Source organism: Ambystoma mexicanum, chromosome 7q (genome assembly GCF_040938575.1).
Source record: "Ambystoma mexicanum isolate Mex_15411 chromosome 7q, UKY_AmexF1_1, whole genome shotgun sequence".
Lineage (NCBI taxonomy): Eukaryota > Metazoa > Chordata > Amphibia > Caudata > Ambystomatidae > Ambystoma > Ambystoma mexicanum.
This window is the reverse complement of record NC_090941.1, coordinates 1,034,049,117-1,034,067,585: the sequence shown is the minus strand read 5'-3', so window position 1 is coordinate 1,034,067,585 and position 18,469 is coordinate 1,034,049,117. Positions and strand designations below refer to the sequence as shown.

At 49.0% G+C, this 18,469-nt stretch overlaps 1 protein-coding gene across 2 annotated transcripts in view; it reads left to right on the top strand.

The window, feature by feature from the left end:
• NUP98 (nucleoporin 98 and 96 precursor) overlaps positions 1-18,469 on the top strand; it is a 2,071,147-nt gene that overhangs the window by 1,401,595 nt on the left and 651,083 nt on the right. For both annotated transcript variants that reach the window (XM_069640340.1, XM_069640339.1), the window contains exon 24: positions 7,607-7,833. In XM_069640340.1, coding sequence (XP_069496441.1) covers positions 7,607-7,833 — 227 coding nt within the window. The remainder of the gene's footprint in view (positions 1-7,606; positions 7,834-18,469) is intronic.

Genomic DNA, 18,469 nt, shown 5'->3' with positions numbered 1-18,469 from the left:
GTCAAATCCTAATGTACTTACCTTGTATTGACCTAAACCAAAGGAATTGGTTGTGTGTTGTATATTTAGAGTGTGGTTTAGTTTAATAGAAGTGAAGTGTTTTGTGAACAGATGGTTTAAAAATAAATGTACTTATATTTTTTAACCAGAAACCTTGAGTCAGTGTTTGCTTGAGTCACAGTAATTGTAGTCCTTTGTTTAATCCCTATTACTGCTCATTTGCTCTTGAGATAGGTCTGGCTGCTCCGCTACTGCTACCACTATAACTGTGTAGTACAGACTGGTACCAAAGGTGAAATTGTACTACCACTTGTGGACTTAATTATCTGTAGTGTTCTCTAAGGGTACTGCAGAGGATTCTGCCGAACGCCGTCCCTTTGTCAGATGAGATCTAGGAAGAGGGCTTGGCCCTAATGAAGAGACTGAGCCATGATCTAACGAAGTAGGATAGACTAGAGAAGAAATTAGTCTTGAACTCGGCCCCCATGTGCCTGAGGTCCCTGCCTTCACCCAACTTCGGCATCTCAGCCCGCAGCCAGGAAATGCTCGGCGAACCAGCCCTTGTCGAGGGGAAGAAGCTGGACGCTATGGGAAAAAGTAATCTATACTGCTGCATCACCATTAAAGCTGCTAACGCCTTTGCCATTTTGTCGGGATATGATCGGGAGCTATGGTATAAATTGGGCCCTGTTCGGATTTCTTTCTGGTGGGCAAGAAAGTGCAAGTTCTAGCGCTGTTCCAGGAAGGGGGAAGTGTCCTCGGACCATGACATTAGTGGCGGTGGACATCGCCGACACAGGTTTCCGTCACATGGGCAACAGTGTGTCTCTTTGTCGACTTGGATGGCTCATAGCCACCAACTTCAGACTGGACGTTCAGTCAAAAGTGTTGGATATGCCATTTGATGGAGAGAACCTCTTTGGCAAGACTGTAGAGTCTCTGAAAGTGATCAAGACCGACACGTAGACAACACGTTCGCTAGTTACCCTACAGCAACGTCGGTCGTCGTCCTTTCGTTCCTCGAGAGGAAAGTCTTGCAGTGTCTCCAAGGGATACACCTCTTATCGTCAGCCTTCCCGCTCTACGACTCAAAAGGCATACATGGGTCACTCACAGGCATACAGCAACAGAAGACTGCGTTGGTGCCCCCTGCAGGGACTTAGCCTGGAACTGCCCGTGGCTCAGGCCCCCACTTGTGCACCCCAGTGGGAGGCCGGCTGGTGAGGATCATCGGCGCATGGACGACCATCACCATTGACAGATGGGTGCTGGACGCTCTCGGAAAGGGGCACACCTTGAAGTTCCAATGAAGGTGTCCTCGTATCGCCCCCTGTGGCTTGACAGGAACAACACGTGGCGCAGCTGCTGCAGGAGGTCCACGCCTTTAAAGAAGGAAGTGATAGAGCGCGTCAGGTCTCCGGAGTGTAGTGGAGCTACATTCTGGTCCAGAAGAAAACAGGATGGTGAAGGCTTATGCTGGACATGGGACGCCTCAACAAGTACTTGAAGTCGCAGAAGTTCAGGATGGTCACGTTGCAGCACATGTTCGTCCAGCTGGAGGAAGGCAACTACCTGCTATCGCTGGATCTGGGGGACGCCTACTGACACGTCCCCATCCACTGGAAGCACCGCAAATTCCTGCGGTTCGTGGTCCAGGGGCGACACCATCGGTTCAAGGTGCTCCCGGTGGCCGCTCATCTGTCTCGAGGTTATCCAATTCTACCGTTATATGGACGATTGGCTCGTCCGATCCCGCACCCAAGCACTGCCGAGCCAACGCATGTCGAGGACTGTACGTCTGCTGACGGATAATTCATGGAAAATCCCACATCTGAAGTCCTGCTTGGAGCAATCGTATAACGCTCTTTGTGGGTCCCCGACTCAACACAGTAACTTGTCTGGCGTCCCTCTCGGAAGAGAGGGTGGTAGCCATCCTGGGGCAGGTGCAGCGACTGTCTGTGTGGTCGGCTACGATGCAAGCCGTCAAGTCGCTGCTGTCCTGCATCAACCTTGTCCACCTTTGCAGACTACAGATGAGGCCTCTCCAGTAGTTTCTGGATGTAAGTCGGCTGCAAGTCTCAGGATCCTGGACAGACAAGATCACCATCAACAAGGAGTACAGACAGGCGATAGTGGTGGGGCGTGCGCTCATCTCATGCAAGGGGCTCTGTTCCAAGTCCCTCCTTACAAGGCCCACACCGGACAGTTGCACGCCAGAAGCCTCTGGCTGCCAGAAGAAAAGATCCTCCACATCAACGTTGTGGAGCTTTGGGCCGCCTTCTGACCCTCCAGTCCTTCCTGCCATTGGGGCAAGGTGGTGAGGATCTTCACTGTCAACAACACCACCCACCATTTTCTACATCTGGAAGCAGGGTGGGACATGCTCTCCGGCTCTGGGCTATCGTCAGATGTTTTGGGCACCAAGAAAACCATAGCAGATTCACTCAGCTGGAATCTATGCTCTTGCCATGAGTGGGAGCTTCGCCAGAACAAAGTGGATCTACTATTCCACAAATGGGGTCAGCCCCGACCTCTTCACGACAGTGGCAATCTCCAAGTGTCAGAGGTTCGCCAGCCGGTACCCGCAGCCGAGTAGCATGGGGAATGCTTTCTTGTTCCCATTGTAGGGACTCTTCTATACGCTATTCCTCTGTTTCCACTCCAGCTATGAGTGATCAACACAGTGTCACTGCAGGATGCTACTTGTCGCTCTGGCGTGGCCGCAAATCTGGTATCCAGACCTACGTCTACTGCCGGCCCCATCCATCAATCTGCCACTACTGCCTGACCTCGCCAGAGAAGCAGTGATTCTACACCACTACCTGGCATTGATGAACCTCAGGGTCTGGCTCCTGCAGCCCTAGAATTTGGATATTCTTTAACATCAGAATGTAAGGATATTCTGACCAAGGCCACTGCCTCTTCAATGTTAAAGTACTACGGCCATAAGTGGAAGCGCTTCTGTGTGGTGCTGGGCTCAGAAGATTACTCCACTGCGTGTCACAGCCCTGCAGCTCCTGACATACCTGCTTTCCTTGGCCAAGGCTGGACTGGCCAACGCTTCTATCAAGGTACACCTGTCCACCATATCCTGCTACATCAAGTAGACCTTCCTGTGGTCACACACTCGGCAATTAGTTCCTCAAGGGCCTTGGGAACTCAATGTGGTCTGAGGTTCCTCTAGTGGAAGACAGCTTTCCTCGTGGAGATCACCTCAGCCAGGTGGTTTGGGGAGATCAGCCCCTGTCTTGCAGACAGCCATACTTATACTTCCATGCTACAAGGGTGGTACTGCGTACACACCACACCTTTATACCTGAGGTACTGTTGGTGTTCCACCTCAACAAGACTTTGGTGTTGCCTGTCTTCTTCCCGAATCCATCGCCAGTGGAGAGAGCACTGCATTCGCTGGACATTGCTCGCACCTTTAAGGTTTACGTGACACGCACATAGAATTGTCAAAACCTTAGTTGTTTGTCAATTTTGGACTTGTGAATCATAGAAAGGCCTTGTTGAAGGCTTCCATCTCCAGGTGGTTCTCCGGCTGTATCATGCACTGTCATAGTCTGGCCAACAGACCTCTTCCAGGCTGCCCGAAAGCCCACTCATCCAGAGCCATCGCAGCAACAGGGTTTCTCTCTCTTGTGCCTCTGCTCGACATCTGCAGGGCTGCTACGTAGAGGTCCACCCACACCTTCACGAGATTCTACTTCGTCAACCGGGATTCTAGGGAGGAGTCCCGGGTCGGGCAAGCAGCGTTACGCAACCTGTTCACTTGAGGTGAGTCTGTTCCGGGATGAGTGTTATGTTGAGCCTTGCCACCTCCCGTGGCTGTGTATTTGTACTGCTGTGTCATCTTTATCCATGAGCATGTGAATCCATGCCAGCCTCCTTGCTGGAGAAGGTTTTTTACTTAGCTGTAACACTTGTTCTCCAGCAGGTGTCTGGCATTGATTCACTTGCAAACCCTCCCTCTTTCCCCTCTGTCGCTAGTCTTGGTTCATACTGCCACTTTGTGCTTACTAAATCTGAAGATGGCCACCAGGAGTGGAACTTAAGGAGAGGTCTAGCATTGGATGGGGGCAGTATGCCCCAAAGGACAGTGATTGGTTTAGAGCAGAAATGCAGTTTTCAAGCTACAGTGAAAGGTTATTTTCTTTTACCGAGGATTCCCAGCCTGACGGGGAATATTCATGAGCTTGTGAATACATGCCAGACCTTATGCCGGAGAACAAAAGTTAAAGGTAAGTAACTTGAAGCATACGGGGATACACCTCAATATTCACTCTTGCAACAAGTGCTTAGCTACTGTCTGAGCTTCATCTCTCTTACAGTGATGCGCTTTGACACTTTCGCTGAATACGTCAACCATCACCAGGAGGGGCAAGTGCATGAGTTAACAGATGGTAACATGTCTGTGCAATCAACTTTCATGGCCTGGAATAAGCCACCCGGGGGTGGTGCCATCCCCAATGGGACCTTTTTCTACCACCCCCCCCTGCCATTGAATTGTTCACATTTTGAAAATTGACAGTGTGACTTGCTGCTGCTGGGAACCCTGGAGCCCACCATGGCATGTTCATTGATATGTGCTTATCCATGTGCACTTTTAGCTAACTGAAAGAGTGCCTTTTGAGGAACTCTAGGTTGCCCTTCCTGTCTCCAAATCGCCACTGTATGTTTCACCTCTCACTTCCTTTCCCATCTGGCCTTTTCTTCTTTCTTGGCCAATGTTTGCAACTTGCTCAAACTGACAGACACCTCACTGTCACCCACATATATGCCAGCCGTGGCATTAGGGGTGCAACATGTTGGTGGGATAATCCACAGGGCCAGCCCCATGCTGTGTCGTCAGTTGCTTGATTACCTCCAAGTCCTTCCTCTTTGTATGTGCAGAGCATTTGACAATGGCAATGCTTTGGGTAGTAAGATTGCAGAAGAGCTGCATTGTATGGGCCATTGAGGATTGGTGTCCCTGCGTATGTTAATAAACCTCGCTCTTTCCAGATTAGGCTGAAATCTTGCACTACCCCCATGCATATTTACTGTCTTTGTGTATATGGTGACGGAGTCAGCCGATGTAAGATGGCAAGTTGAAAAAGCTCAGCTACCTGTGCTGAAGTGGGAAAGTCCTTTGAAGGGGAACACGGAAGGGTCGAAAAAAGCCCTGCTCCATGCATCCACCAAAAGCACACATTCTAGATCCCAAACAAGTGCCTATATTCCACAGGGGTCTAGCCTACAGGACGGATGAATACCACACACATTTCCCAGTTCTAATTATTCAGTTACATTTTTTTTTTCTTTTAACCATTTAAATTGCCTACTAAGATACAAGGTCCCGGTGCTTATAAGGGTGCTACACTTCATTGAACACTTTCAAAAAACTATTTATTCCCCCCCCCTTTCCAAATCACCAACATGTCCCTTAACAATAGGATTACTGTGGGCAAGTCATTAAACTGGGTGCCATAGAGATGCTGCCTGCGTGTCTTCAGGGCTATGATCATGAACACCCACAATCAAAATAGTCCCATTATGAGATCCATGCCGACTCGCATCACCCACTCACATCACCCACTCCTCCTGGTACAAGTCTTACACAGCTTTAAAGATCGGGGGTCACACCAGCATGCGCGCACGATGATCACTGATTGTCCAGCCGCATTTGAAATGGTAACTTCATTGCTTTCAGTAGAAAGAGCTGGTGAATGAGTGGGGCCAAACAAGTGCCTGGCCATATGGGGAGAGTAAATGTATGGGTTTGGTTTGTGTTTGGGGGTTCTGGGCGGTGGCATCTGGATGCCCTGCTTCTCCTTTCGAGATCCCAGTGTAGCGCACAGGAATCTAATCCCAACAGCTACGCGGATACTGCCCCCAGCTCCTCGCCATATGACCGGCCCAAGTCCACTGCAGTGTCTCTATCCTTTCACATAATCAGCGAGGCAAGAAGAGCTGGCAACAACTTAATAAGGAGCTTGTAGTGAAAGCAGTACAGCGCTTCCTTTGCTGGTACTGCGTCTGTCCAATGATGCCATCTGCCTATAGCTCAATTGACCCCCATCTTGGAGACTATGAAACTTCCTCCATCCTCTAAGTATTCTTTCCAACAAATATATGTCATTCACAATATGTTAGCATTTTGTCAGATTAGTCAATACAATATTGTACGCTAAAATCAGTAGGGCCAAACTCATCAGCCCTACAGCCTGCTGATCTATCCCCGAACAGAGCACCCACTTTACCTAATGATGCAGCAGTTTACAAGAGTTGGGACATAACCTGTGCCTCCCTTAATCGTTTGTGCCCACCATTTTCCTTCTTTTCCAGGAGGTGTCCCGCCTGTTTATCAGAAATCCTCAATCTCAGATTGTGGCTGATGGTGGCTACCCTCTTCAGCTCACTTTCCCCTTTATATGGAGTCTTGTGAATTACAAAGGGCAGTGAGGGGTTGGAGGGAATCTCTTGCCCTTTACACACTACTTGTGTTACTGTTAATTTCTGCTCTCTTCACACCTATTCACTTTAGTTATGTCCCAGAGTCCCGCACACATTGGGAAAGAACTTTACTATGAGAGTTGTATGTAAGGCGAATCAAGCCTCAAGCCAAAGGCATATAAATGCAAGCAAGTCGGGGAAACCTGCACTCTGCGGCGCATGTACATACTGTTGCAATTTATTTTTCAGTTTACCAAACACAGGGATTAGGGAGAATAGATCCCAGAGGGGCAACGCCATACTGACTATTGGGGAATGGGATTTAACACTACAGATTAGTGTACAAGAACCATTATAGCAGGGTAGGGATCAGGCAGGGCTTGCCTTCGAAGACACAGCAAAGATAGGGTATAACACTTTTCTGCTTGTAGAAAAGCAGAAGTGCCACCCACAAAATAGCCTTTAGTGCCAGCACTCTGCCTGGCAGAAGCTTGTCACTCATGCGGCTGACGTGCCTTATCCACACCCTCAAGTCCACCTTAAGGCCTTCTCACCCAATTGAAATTACCCTGTAGTGCTGGCATTGGCTTGGGCTTCCGAGTCATTTGATTGGCAGCCTACATCAGCAGACTTGTCAGCCTAGCTCCCAGCACCTGAAGCCCTTGAGAGCAGTGTCTACCAGGACGTACTACATATCAAGTAACTGCCCTATGCAGTATTGCTTTAAAATTAGCTAATCCTTTTGGGGCCACAGGGAAATGAGACTGACTAGCTCCTCACCCTCCTGTTAGGCAACTAATTTCCGTGAAACTTTTCTCCTCTAGTATGCCCTTTATATGGACAACATTTTCCGTCCAAGTCTAAACTTCCTGAAATTAACTTCCATTACCCTTTACTTGTGATAACCAGCTGAAAACATTTAAGTGTCACATTATTTGTCTCCTCTGCAACTGAGCAACATGCACCTGCAAGTCCCCTGAATCAGCAACCTTCCCCATCCTGGCATAAAATGTAACAGTTTGTAGAGTAAGTTTACTCTAAAAGTTGGTGCTTACCTGTAAGATCTTGACAAGCTTGTAGCATCCTCTTTTACTGATGGGGATGCTTTCTAAAAAAGATTTTTTTATTTAACCTCAGTGGAGTAACAATTGCGTTTTCTTTTTTCCAGTCTTAACGAATCGTCTTTTAAAGTCCATGTGGAGAAATTGAGCTTGCAAGAGAGCAAGGCTGGTGGGGATTTACAGTTCTACCAGATGCCTTTGGAGATTGTCCTGAAGCACAGTACAATTCACACTGCACAGCTTTGTCCACTTATCACGCCCAATGTTGGAGTAGCTGCTATCCATGATTATGCAGATTGGGCTAGAGACAAAGGCTCATCAAATGAAATAGAATGTGAGTATTAAATCAATTAACAGTCCTGGTCCATAAACAAAGTGCTGTCTTTTTTTAAAGAAAAAGTAAGCCTTTTACTGCAACACTTGAGCAATCCATCCTTTTTTCAGCATGACTTTTGCAGGTAGGAATCTGACCGGACCAGCAATTGCTTTCAGTGCCTGGGCCACAGCACCACCTGTTTGACTTGGCATTCTGTGATTTTCTGTTTTCAGTTTCTAAACCTGGTCCTCTGGTACTTCTCATTCCTTGTGTTTCCACATCATGGAACCTTCACAAATTTAATTTAAACGCAGATGAAAAAGCCTAGTGTGTACCGTTCTTTATTCAAAAGGTCTGCTAATATGTACCATTTCCTGCTAAGTGACATTTTTCTTCGTAGGCCATTTGTCCCAGCCATCAACGTAAGATCTTGAATCATGGGCAAGTCACTACCAGACCCTGTATCCCTGACTTAGAAAATCCCGAGAATCCTGTGCTTTAATCCAGGGACTGTAGAGTTTACTTAAATCCATAAACCGTTATGGTTATTTTAGGTGCTTACAAAGTCTAATGCAATCGGGATGCTGCTCAAAGTTTCAAGTAGGCTTAATCTAATGGGACTTAACCTAAGGTGCTTCGGGCGTAAAACTGACATTTTTCAAGAGGTTCTTAAATCCGAGTGACCAATGAACCTCTCTTGCTCATTGGCAGTGGCACCCACACAAAGCACAATAGCCCATGTTAGGTTAGAAACACATTTTTTGTTACTCTTGTCGCTGACTGTAAATCCTCTGGACTTTTTTTTTGGGATCCTGACTTTTTGCTATCTGGGAAACTTCTCCTGAGGACCCCTAAAAACTACAACTGTATGTTGGTGTGCTAACCTCAAAGGCCCACATTGCTATCAGGCCATTTTGTACTGTGTTGTTAGTAGACACGTGTTCCCTGGAAAGGAGCTTAGTGACAGCTGAGGCATTTGTACACCTTTTGACCTAGCCGTTTTGTTTTGTAATTGGTCTTTGTGATATTTATGGAGAGGAACAGCCTTTTTGTGCCTTTGTAGGCTCACTCAAGAAGTAAGTGGCAACCTGTAATGACTGGATAATGGGTCTCCCAGACATCACAATCTATATCCCTTTGTATATGCCTGTGAAAATGGGGTTTGGCTGTCCTGTCTTGATTGGATGGCGGCCAAAATTTGGGTGCATAGATGCTTATTGGCCGATTGTGGCAGCTGCCTGCTCTGGCTCGCTGGCTCTGGCTGGCTGTCCCTCACTCTCACCGTCGATTGCCTGCTAGCTGTCCCTCACTCTCACCGTCGATTGCCTGCTAGCTGTCCCTCACTCTCTGGCTGCCTGGCGCTCTCTGGCTTGGCTGCCTGGTGCTGGCTGCCTGGTGCTGGCTGCCTGGTACTGGCTGCCTGGCGCTGGCTCTCGCTCTCTGGCTGGCTCTCTTGCTTTCTTTTTCTCTCTCTGGTTGGCTCTCTTGCTTTCTTTTTCTCTCTCTGGTTGGCTCTCTTGCTTTCGCTTTCTCTCTCTGGCTGGCTCGCTTGCTTTCTCTGGCTGGCTCGCTTGCTTTCTCTGCCTGACTCGCTTGCTTTCTCTCGCTGGCTCGCTTGCTTTCTCTCTCTGGCAGGCTCGTTTGCTTTCTCTCTCTGGCTGGCTCGCTTGCTTTCTCTCTCTCTCTGGCTGGCTCGCTTGCTTTTTCTCTCTCTCTGGCTGGCTCGCTTGCTTTTTCTCTCTCTCTGGCTGGCTTGCTTGCTTTTTCTCTCTCTGGCTGGCTCGCTTGCTTTCTCTCTCTCTGGCTGGCTCGCTTGCTTTCTCGCTCTCTGGCTGGCTCGCTTGCTTTCTCGCTCTCTGGCTGGCTCGCTTGCTTTCTCTCTCTCTGGCTGGCTCGCTTGCTTTCTCTCTCTCTGGCTGGCTCGCTTGCTTTCTCTCTCTCTCTGGCTGGCTCGCTTGCTTCCTCTCTCTCTGGCTGGCTTGCTTTCTCTCTCTGGCTGGCTCGCTTGCTTTCTCTCTCTGGCTGGCTCGCTTGCTTTCTCTCTCTGGCTGGCTCGCTTGCTTTCCCTCTCTGGCTGGCTCGCGCCCTCTCTCCTCTCTGGCTCGCGCCCTCTCTCCTCTCTGGCTCGCGCCCTCTCTCCTCTCTGGCTCGCGCCCTCTCTCCTCTCTGGCTCGCGCCTTCTCTCCTCTCTGGCTCGCGCCTTCTCTCCTCTCTGGCTCGCGCCTTCTCTCCTCTCTGGCTCGCGCCTTCTCTCCTCTCTGGCTCGCCCTCTCTCCTCTCTGGGCTCCCCCCCTCTCTCTCTCTCTCGCAGGTGTTACGCGTTCCCAACCCCCCTTCTGCTTCAGCGGACCCTCTGCCAGTTCCGAGCTTTGGTGGCCTTCAGCCTCGTCCTATTTGCCCCCCACTAGCCTTCGACAGCCTGGTTTTCGGATCTGCTGCAGTTGTGCTCCCAGGTGCCCGTTCACCTTACGATCCTGAACAGGGGCTTCCTGACGCAGCAGGGCGAGGCAATGGAACATCCAGGTTAGACCGGCGCTGGTGGCCTGGTTCTTGTCTAGCTAAGGCTACAGCTTGCTCAATTTTTAGATGACAACTGGGACATCATTCAACAGGCCAAGAGGCCCTCAAATTGGCCCCAGTAAAAGAGCAAATGGACTATGTTCTGCCATTTGCTCGTGACAAGGGTCTGAATCCTGTCACCTGTCCTCTGGATGACGTACTGGCTTTTTCAGCGCAGCTGGTTTGTAGAGGCAGCAACCAAGGCAGCAGGCAGCCCAGGGTTGGGGAAAGGCCCTGCGAATGAATCAGCCCAGAAGCCTCCGGAGAAGGAAAGACAACAAGGTACCCCTGGTGGAATCTCCACAGGATGTAGACCCACCCGCTGCTCCAGGAAAACCAGGGAAGATTTATTCAAGCTCTGACAGCAACAATGATTTGCCTGATGATTACTATGCAGACCACGATGGAGGAGAATCTGAGGCCGGTGAGCCTGCGAGCCCGGCATGCAAAAGGAGGTGCTTCAGTCCAGACCCTACACACTTGCTCCTCTCGCCCCTCAACCGAGGCACGTGTCATTGGATATTCTAACGACTGTACACACACTGGCCATGGAGATCAACAGAGGATGCCCCCTGTGCCGGGGCCTGCGCCACCACCGGACCCTTGGTAGCCTCTGTGGTTAAACCCCTCATCGGAAGAGGAAGTCTAAAGCGGGGTGCTGGTCCTCCTCTGCCACCACCACAGCGTCGGGACCTGATTCCACCCAGAGCCCCGTCTCCACACACAGCTACAGGCACCGGTGAGGACAACGACTTTGTGCCAGCTGACGGAGAAACACCACACGCTGACAACCCCAATAGGGCCTCCCCACAGGACGAAGTTGGATCCTTTAATTAGATGTCTAGGGCCTCAACTTTCAGTTAGTACCCGAGGAAACGAAGAAAGAAGGGTTCCTGTACCAGTGGCGTGAGTCCAGAAGAAAGACCATGTCCATTCTTTTCCTGGATGATATCTGGGAGGAGGGTCTGGTGCTAATGAAGAACCAGAGTACAGCCCTGCCCAAGTGTGAGAGATTGGAGAAAAAAAATAGAGTACCGGATTCAGCTCCCAGGTACTTAAGATCTCAGCCTTCACGCAACTTGGTGGTCTCAGCTGCATGCCAGGAAGCGCTCGGTGAACCCATCGTCGGCAGTCATGTTACCTCCGGACCAGGAGGGGAAGAAGCTGGATGCAATGGGCAAGAAAATAATCTACACGGCATCCTCTACCATCGAAGCGGATAATGCCCTAGACATTTTGTCCCAATGTACAAGCTCGGACCTATTTTAGACTTCCTGCCCAAGGACAAGAAGGTTGAGGCACTAGAACTGTTTCAACAGGGGGAAGTGGCCTCGGACCACGCCATCACAGTGGCAGTGGACATCACAGACACGGAATTCTGCCAGATAGGGAACGGTGTGTCCCTTCGACAAGGGTGACCATGATTGTCTCCTGGTAAGGCGGAACTTGAAACAGAGTCCCCTGGACAAGATGCGGCCGTACACCCCACCACTATCGCCAGACGGATCTCCTCGTTGAGGGAGATCTGTCTGCAAAGGTCCCAGATACTGGCATCCACCTAGCATCCAGGAACTACTGGAGAGGCCTCGGCCTCATCTGAAGTCTGCAGAAGTGGTCGAGGCTGATGCAGGCGGACATCATGCCCAGCAGCGACTTCATGGCCCACACAGTTGCCGTCTGTGCCAATGACAAGCGCTGTACTTTGCCTTGTATGGCAACAACCCTTTCCTCCGAGAGGCAGGACGCCAAACATCTTACTGTGTTGAGCCGGGCACCCAGGAACAGTGCGTCCTTAGATGGCACCTAGCAGGACTTTGGATAGTTTATGGAGAAACCCCAGCCACGTCAGCAGACATACAGTCCTCGATGTGTGCTTGCTCGCCAGAGCGTGTGAGCGGGATCTCAAGCTGAACGTCCAGGTAAGGGTATACGTGGATGCCCTGTAGATGAAGATGTGCTGCCACTGGAGCAAAGCACTTTGTAAAGACCCTCAGACGATTTTAGGTTGAAGGGCAGAGCCCCTCCCTTTTCTTTCTCCCTTGCCTCAGTCGCAGAACCTGAGGGCATCTCTCCTGCAGCCCTAGAGCTTGGAGGTTAGGCTTTGCCTGCGGAATGTTAGGACTACCTGGCCAGAGCCTTGTCAACGTTGAAGTGCTATGGCCATAAATGGAAGTGCTTCTCTGTATGGTGCCAGGCTCAGAAGATTTACCCCTCTGCGTGTCACAGCCCTGCAACTTCTACCCTAGTTGCTTTCCTTGGCCAATGTGAGATTGGCTCATGCCTCCATCAAGGTCCATCTCGCTGCCATATCCTGGTACACCTGGTCTCCGGGTAGACCTTCGCTGTGGTCGCACACTCGTTAAGGAGTTCCTTAAGGAGCTCTACAGGACTTTTCCGCCGGTGAAGGCTCCTGCCCCAGCTTGGGTGCTCAATGTAGTACTTACTAAGCTCATGGGAGCTCCTTTTGAGCCTATGGATGGGAGATCCAGGCCCTGTCTTGCAGTTAGCCTTACTTGTCTTTCCACGCTTCAAGGGTGGTACTGCATACACTGCCAAAGGTACCGTCGGAATGCCACCTCAACAAACCTTTGGTGTTAACTGTCTTCTTCCCAAATCCATCGTCGCCAGCGCAGAATGCCTTGCATTCGCTGGATGTTGCTCGTGCCTTGAAGTTCTAATTTACCGACGACTTCTCAGTTGTTGATCAACTTTAGAACTGTAAATCGCGGGGAAGCCTTATCGAAGGCTTCAATCTCCAGATGGCTCTCCGGCTGCATCATGCACTGTCATTGACTGACTAGCTGTCTGCTGCCAGGCCGGCCGAGAGCCCAGTCTACCAGAGCCAGTGCAGCAACGATGGCGTTTCTCTCTGCTGTGCAGCTGCTTGACATCTGCAGGGCTGCTATGTAGAGGTCCACGCACACCTTCACGAAGATCTACTGCGTCGACAGGGATTCCAGGGAGAAGTCCCGAGTCAGCCAACCTGTCTGTTTGCGGTGAGTCTGTATTGCTTCTGTTAAGCCTTGCCACCTTCCGTGGTTGTGTATTTGTACTGCTGTGTAATCGTTATCCATGAGCATGTGAATCTATGCCAGACCCCATGCTGGAGAAGGTTTGTTACTTGTAACTATTGTTCTCCAGCATGGGTCTGGCATGGATTCGCATGCAAGCCCTCCCTCATCGTCTGTGGCTCTTCTTGGTTCATAATGCCACTTTATGTGCTTACCAAATCTGAAGATGGCCACCGGGGGTGGAGCTTAGGGGAGGACTGTCATTGGATGGGGCAGTATGACCCAGAGGACATGATTGGTTTGGAGGAGAAAGACAGATTGAAAGTGAAACTGTGTTTTCTTTTACCAAGGATTCCCAGCCAACGGCAGGGGATATTCATGAGCATGTGAATCCATGCTAGACCCATGTTGGAGAACAATAGTTACAGCTAATGAACTTAAACATTTTTTCCTATTCTTATTAGCTTTAACATTAAGCGGCTTAGATGGTGCTGTTTCATTTGGCACACAGATAGCATCGAAGGCTGATGAGGGTCTAGACTGCATTTCACACAGCAGCTGGCTCAGCCTCTGAAACACTTGTAATAAAAATGTCACTGATGACGAGGTGTCTATCAATAGGCTAGGGGATTGACACTGCGTCAGGCTCACTAGTCTCCCCTTGTCTGGAGAGTTGATTGCCTGACTGCTCTGATCCCGTCTCTTCCATCATTTGCAACTTGTGTTGTATCATTCAGAATAGTTGTGTTTATTTTCACTTCACAGTTCATTCATTTGTTTACTCACTAAAGAATTGAGCACAAAATTCAGTGCTGTTAATGAGGAAGAACTTTAGATCTTCCTTTAGCGGTTCTGGCAAGTAACGAGGAATCTGAGGCAAAGAGTAGTTGGGAAGAGCTTCAATCCAGAGATGAAATGTTTGTTTATACATTTCTATTGCACCTTAGTCCAAACACAACATACATCACATAATAGCATAGTAAAAACTGAATAAAAAGGAAAGGATATAAACATAAAAACACAGATAATATCTATGCAATAAAATAATTATAAGAAAACCACATAAAACTAGCAACAAGTGCTCTGATCTTTATTCTGAATACCAAACGCAGGGTATGGTAACCATCCCAACAAATGGTTCATATCTTGTGCCGATGGGAACAGATAACTGCCAGACTGTCTCGGAGAGCGCAGGGGCCTCCCCCTGTCGCACTCGGGCGACATCGGAGGGGCATTGCTGGCAATGCGAGCAGACTCAGTCTTGTGGCAATTTAATCCTTGTTGGTATGTCACCCTCACTAGCACTTGTATTTCTAAGTCTGTAATTTTCCTTTTAATATTGATGATTGTTAGCGTTTATTCCCCCACACTTTTAACCGATTCTCCCTGTGTCACTTTCTTTTGGGATTCTGTTCAGGTTTGACAACACAGGGTTGATTTTCCTTTTTGGTTCTGACACCTTAGCTTTGTCGGGTGTTAGGCAGAATCATGTGCAGTGCCATTAGGGACCACTACACACAATTAAGACTACAGGTGGCAATACAAGTTTTACCTTTGCTACAAGCCTGTACTACTAAGTTTTATAGTGGTAGCAGTAGCAAAGCAGCCAGGCTTATCTCAAGAGTATATGAACAGTAGCAGAGATTACACAAAGGGACCACAATTACTGTGACTCAAGCAAACACTGACTCAAGGTTTTCAGGTAAAAAATAGAAGTACATTTATTTTTAAACCATCAGTTATAAACACAACACTTCTATTAAACTTTAAACAAAACCACACGTTAAATATACAACTAACCAATTCACTTTGTCCAGTATGTCTCAAGGTAAGTACCCTGTGTTTAAATGAACCGGTGTTATGAACAAAACACGCTACCGCGTATACGGTTGCGATCACTTTTTGACAGTTCAGTCTACTCAATAAAAGTGTATCCGTGACATGAAATGCTACCGGGGCAAAAACACACTTGGCACCTGAGATACCCAGAGGGAGTTGGAGGAAAAAATCACAGGCAATATTTAGCTTAGGCAGACAGTTTCGAGAAACACTCAGAAACAGGAGTTCAAAAGTCAAAGGATCGGAGCCAGGTTTAAGTGACATTGGAGACCTGTTGCCGAAGAGCACACCGTTACAGTTCACGATTCAGCGTAGCCCAAAAGAACTTGAATATTGTTAATGTTCGGGAGCAAAAGTTATAAGAAGGAGGGAAGACGAGGACGAGCCTTGAAGATGAAGAAAGGGGGTTCACCCAGTTTCCTCGAGTAGAACACAGTACCTTATTCTCAAGATGCAGCTGGAGCACTGGCAGTTGTTCCTGTTGGTTTCCCGCAGACCCACGATTCCTGGAGCTTCGTTGTGAAGGACGTCTGAAGGGTGTCTGCACCACACAGGTATGAAGCCGGCAGCAGCGACAATGAATAAAAGATGCGCTCCTTAAAAACAGGAGAGGCTCAGCAGGTGGCTATCCGGACCACTACAGCAGTGTGCAGCGATTTCGACCACGGCGGAGATCTCTGGCTGAAGAAGATGAGCTGGTTATCCCCACCAGGTTCAAGGGAAGAAGACTCCGGACTGCATCCTCTTAGTCGTCGAAGGGTAGATGGCTCAGGACTGTAGCAGGGCTTCACCGGGACGGGGATAGTTGCAGCAGCCGTCGTTCTCTCCGCTTCTCTTTGGTTCCCCGTAGTTCCAGAGGCGACTCTGACTTCTAGCCCAAGAGACCTGCCTTTTATGCGCAAAACCCCCATTCACACAGCCTGGCTGTCAATCGCGCAGCAGGGAGGTTGTCCAGCCGGGACAACCACTTCAGCCAATCATGGCAAAGTGTGACTTTGGTTTCCTAGGATACCCTGTGCAGGGGGTGACTACACTCCTCCCTCACATTCAGCCCACCTAGACACCCAGACGCCTTGAGGAGGGCTTCTCTGCAGAAGTCCGCCCAAAAGACGGTGAACAAAGAAGGCGAACCTAGTTTTCTGCGCAAAGTAAAACACAAGAAGGACTTTAATAAAAAGAAATGGCGAATAAACCCAACCAGAGCCAAAAGAAAGACGATTTGGTCAAGCGGGTTTATGTTCAAGGCTAGTATAATAGCCAAGAACAGTACCACATTTATCGAATACAATCGCAGTAGAAAAGTTAGGGTAGATACCACTGCCACCAGCCAAGTCTAAATGTTAAAAGAGCGAAACAATGCTCAGGGAGGTACAGATTAGTCCTTTTCAGTACTCCATGTAAGATGGGGTGTACTGGGTCTGTGGTAAAAATGACTATGTAAAGTAAATGGCAACTTTACCTTTCTCTGGGGGATAGTAGTCAGCCCCAGTGAAATGGAGTCAGGGAGAAGTCTTAAAGACAACCCTGGGTTACTACACTGAGGGTGCGTTGTAACCATACAAGAACAGGGGCACGTGGAGTGGTGTGCTCCAGTGCCCAAGATCACACAATGAGTAAAAACACATAGGCCAAAACACATGTAAGAGTGCAAAAAGATGTACACTCTTACCAGGTGGAAAAAATAAACTCCAGAAATCCAGCAAAGCTGCTGGGGGACTCACTAGGTGAGGGAAATTAGCCCTATATGGAGAATTCTCCCTAACATCGGGCGACCTAATGTTTTCCTGCCCAGGTTCCCTTACTGACAAATTGCTTCTTAAATAGTACCTGTAGTTGCCCAAAGGTATCTTCTTAGCAACACAGCACCAGTCTCCTCCTCCTGCCTCAAACTGCAAGCCCTGTGCTTCGCGCAGCTGCAAGATTGTTGTGCTTTCTGGACAAAGTCTTAGGACAATCAAAATCGAGGGCTCCATGCCGGAGACAGAGTAAATGTAGGAAGGTTCCTGCCAGAAACTGCACTTGTCACACTCTGCTACTCTGTGGTGTTCTTTTCGATATGTAGTGGGTTTGTTTGCTACCTACATGCCCTGTAGGCATTTCTGTGTAACAATCAATCTTTTGCACCCTTGAAATCCTTTAAGATTATTGTAGGTCTTACTGACTTTAGAGGTGTTTTCTCTCTTACAGATCTTTACATTTATTTGTGATACTTGTGCCCAAGTTTAGTATTTAAATGCATGTGTCCCATAAATGCTTCTCTTCTGCTAAATAGTATTTCTGATGCTTGTGAATCTGCTTAGAATCACTGGCTGTGCATGTAGTCCGACATCTAGTGGTAGCCGCAGAGTATTGCTTCTTGTCTTTCGAGGATCGAAAGGGGACTTCGACATTGGGCATGCCTGTAACGCTATCCCTAACGTGACATGTAGTGTACCAAAAATCCCTCACGATCGAGGTCCCTCAGATTGTTTTTTCCGCCCAACTAGCTGGTCGCCTTATGCAGAGCTCTTACGAATTGCAAAATATATTTCTTCCCACGGCCTCCGGTTGTTATATATTCTTCGTCCCCTTCTTCACAGATTACCCCTCTGCCACCGCCGAAGACAGTTGAAGACATCCACAGACTTCGGCTTAGTCGGGACAGCCCAAGGTTCCTACGGGTATGCTGAGCTCCTCGGCGGAACCCACCGACCCACGCGGTCGGCAAACATCACCGCAACTGCGTTAGCGGCATGTGTCTGGGCACTCCAAAGACCAGCGTCGTCGGCACCAAAAGCCACAAGGCCGTCAAGACGCCTCTTACAAGTGCGCTGACGCTTAAAGATTCAACAACGTCGAAATCTACAGCGAAGCCGACTACACACCCTGAACACCCTAAGCCCCTCCCGGAGCCGCCAAACATCCACTAGTCTCACAAAGATTGTTTCGGCGGCCAGTAAGACTTAATGACAGGTCAAAAGACACATCCAGACGTCCAAAAAGCCAGGAACCCTATTCTGAGAGCCCCCAGCCCTTAACACACACTCTCAGACAAGGCTCGACGTTCCAGGCAGGTAGATGCCCAGGAGGAGCCCTTTCCCCCCTCTGGACCCCCTTCTTGGACCACGGTTAAGTTTGAGGGGTGTATGTATAGGCTTGAAAAGTTTGTAGACTTTTCAGAGAGGTTTTCCAAGTCCAAGAGGCCTCGGGAGGGGAGGACCCCTTACCCCTTTGTGTCACAATTTCAGAAAAACTCCCAACCACTT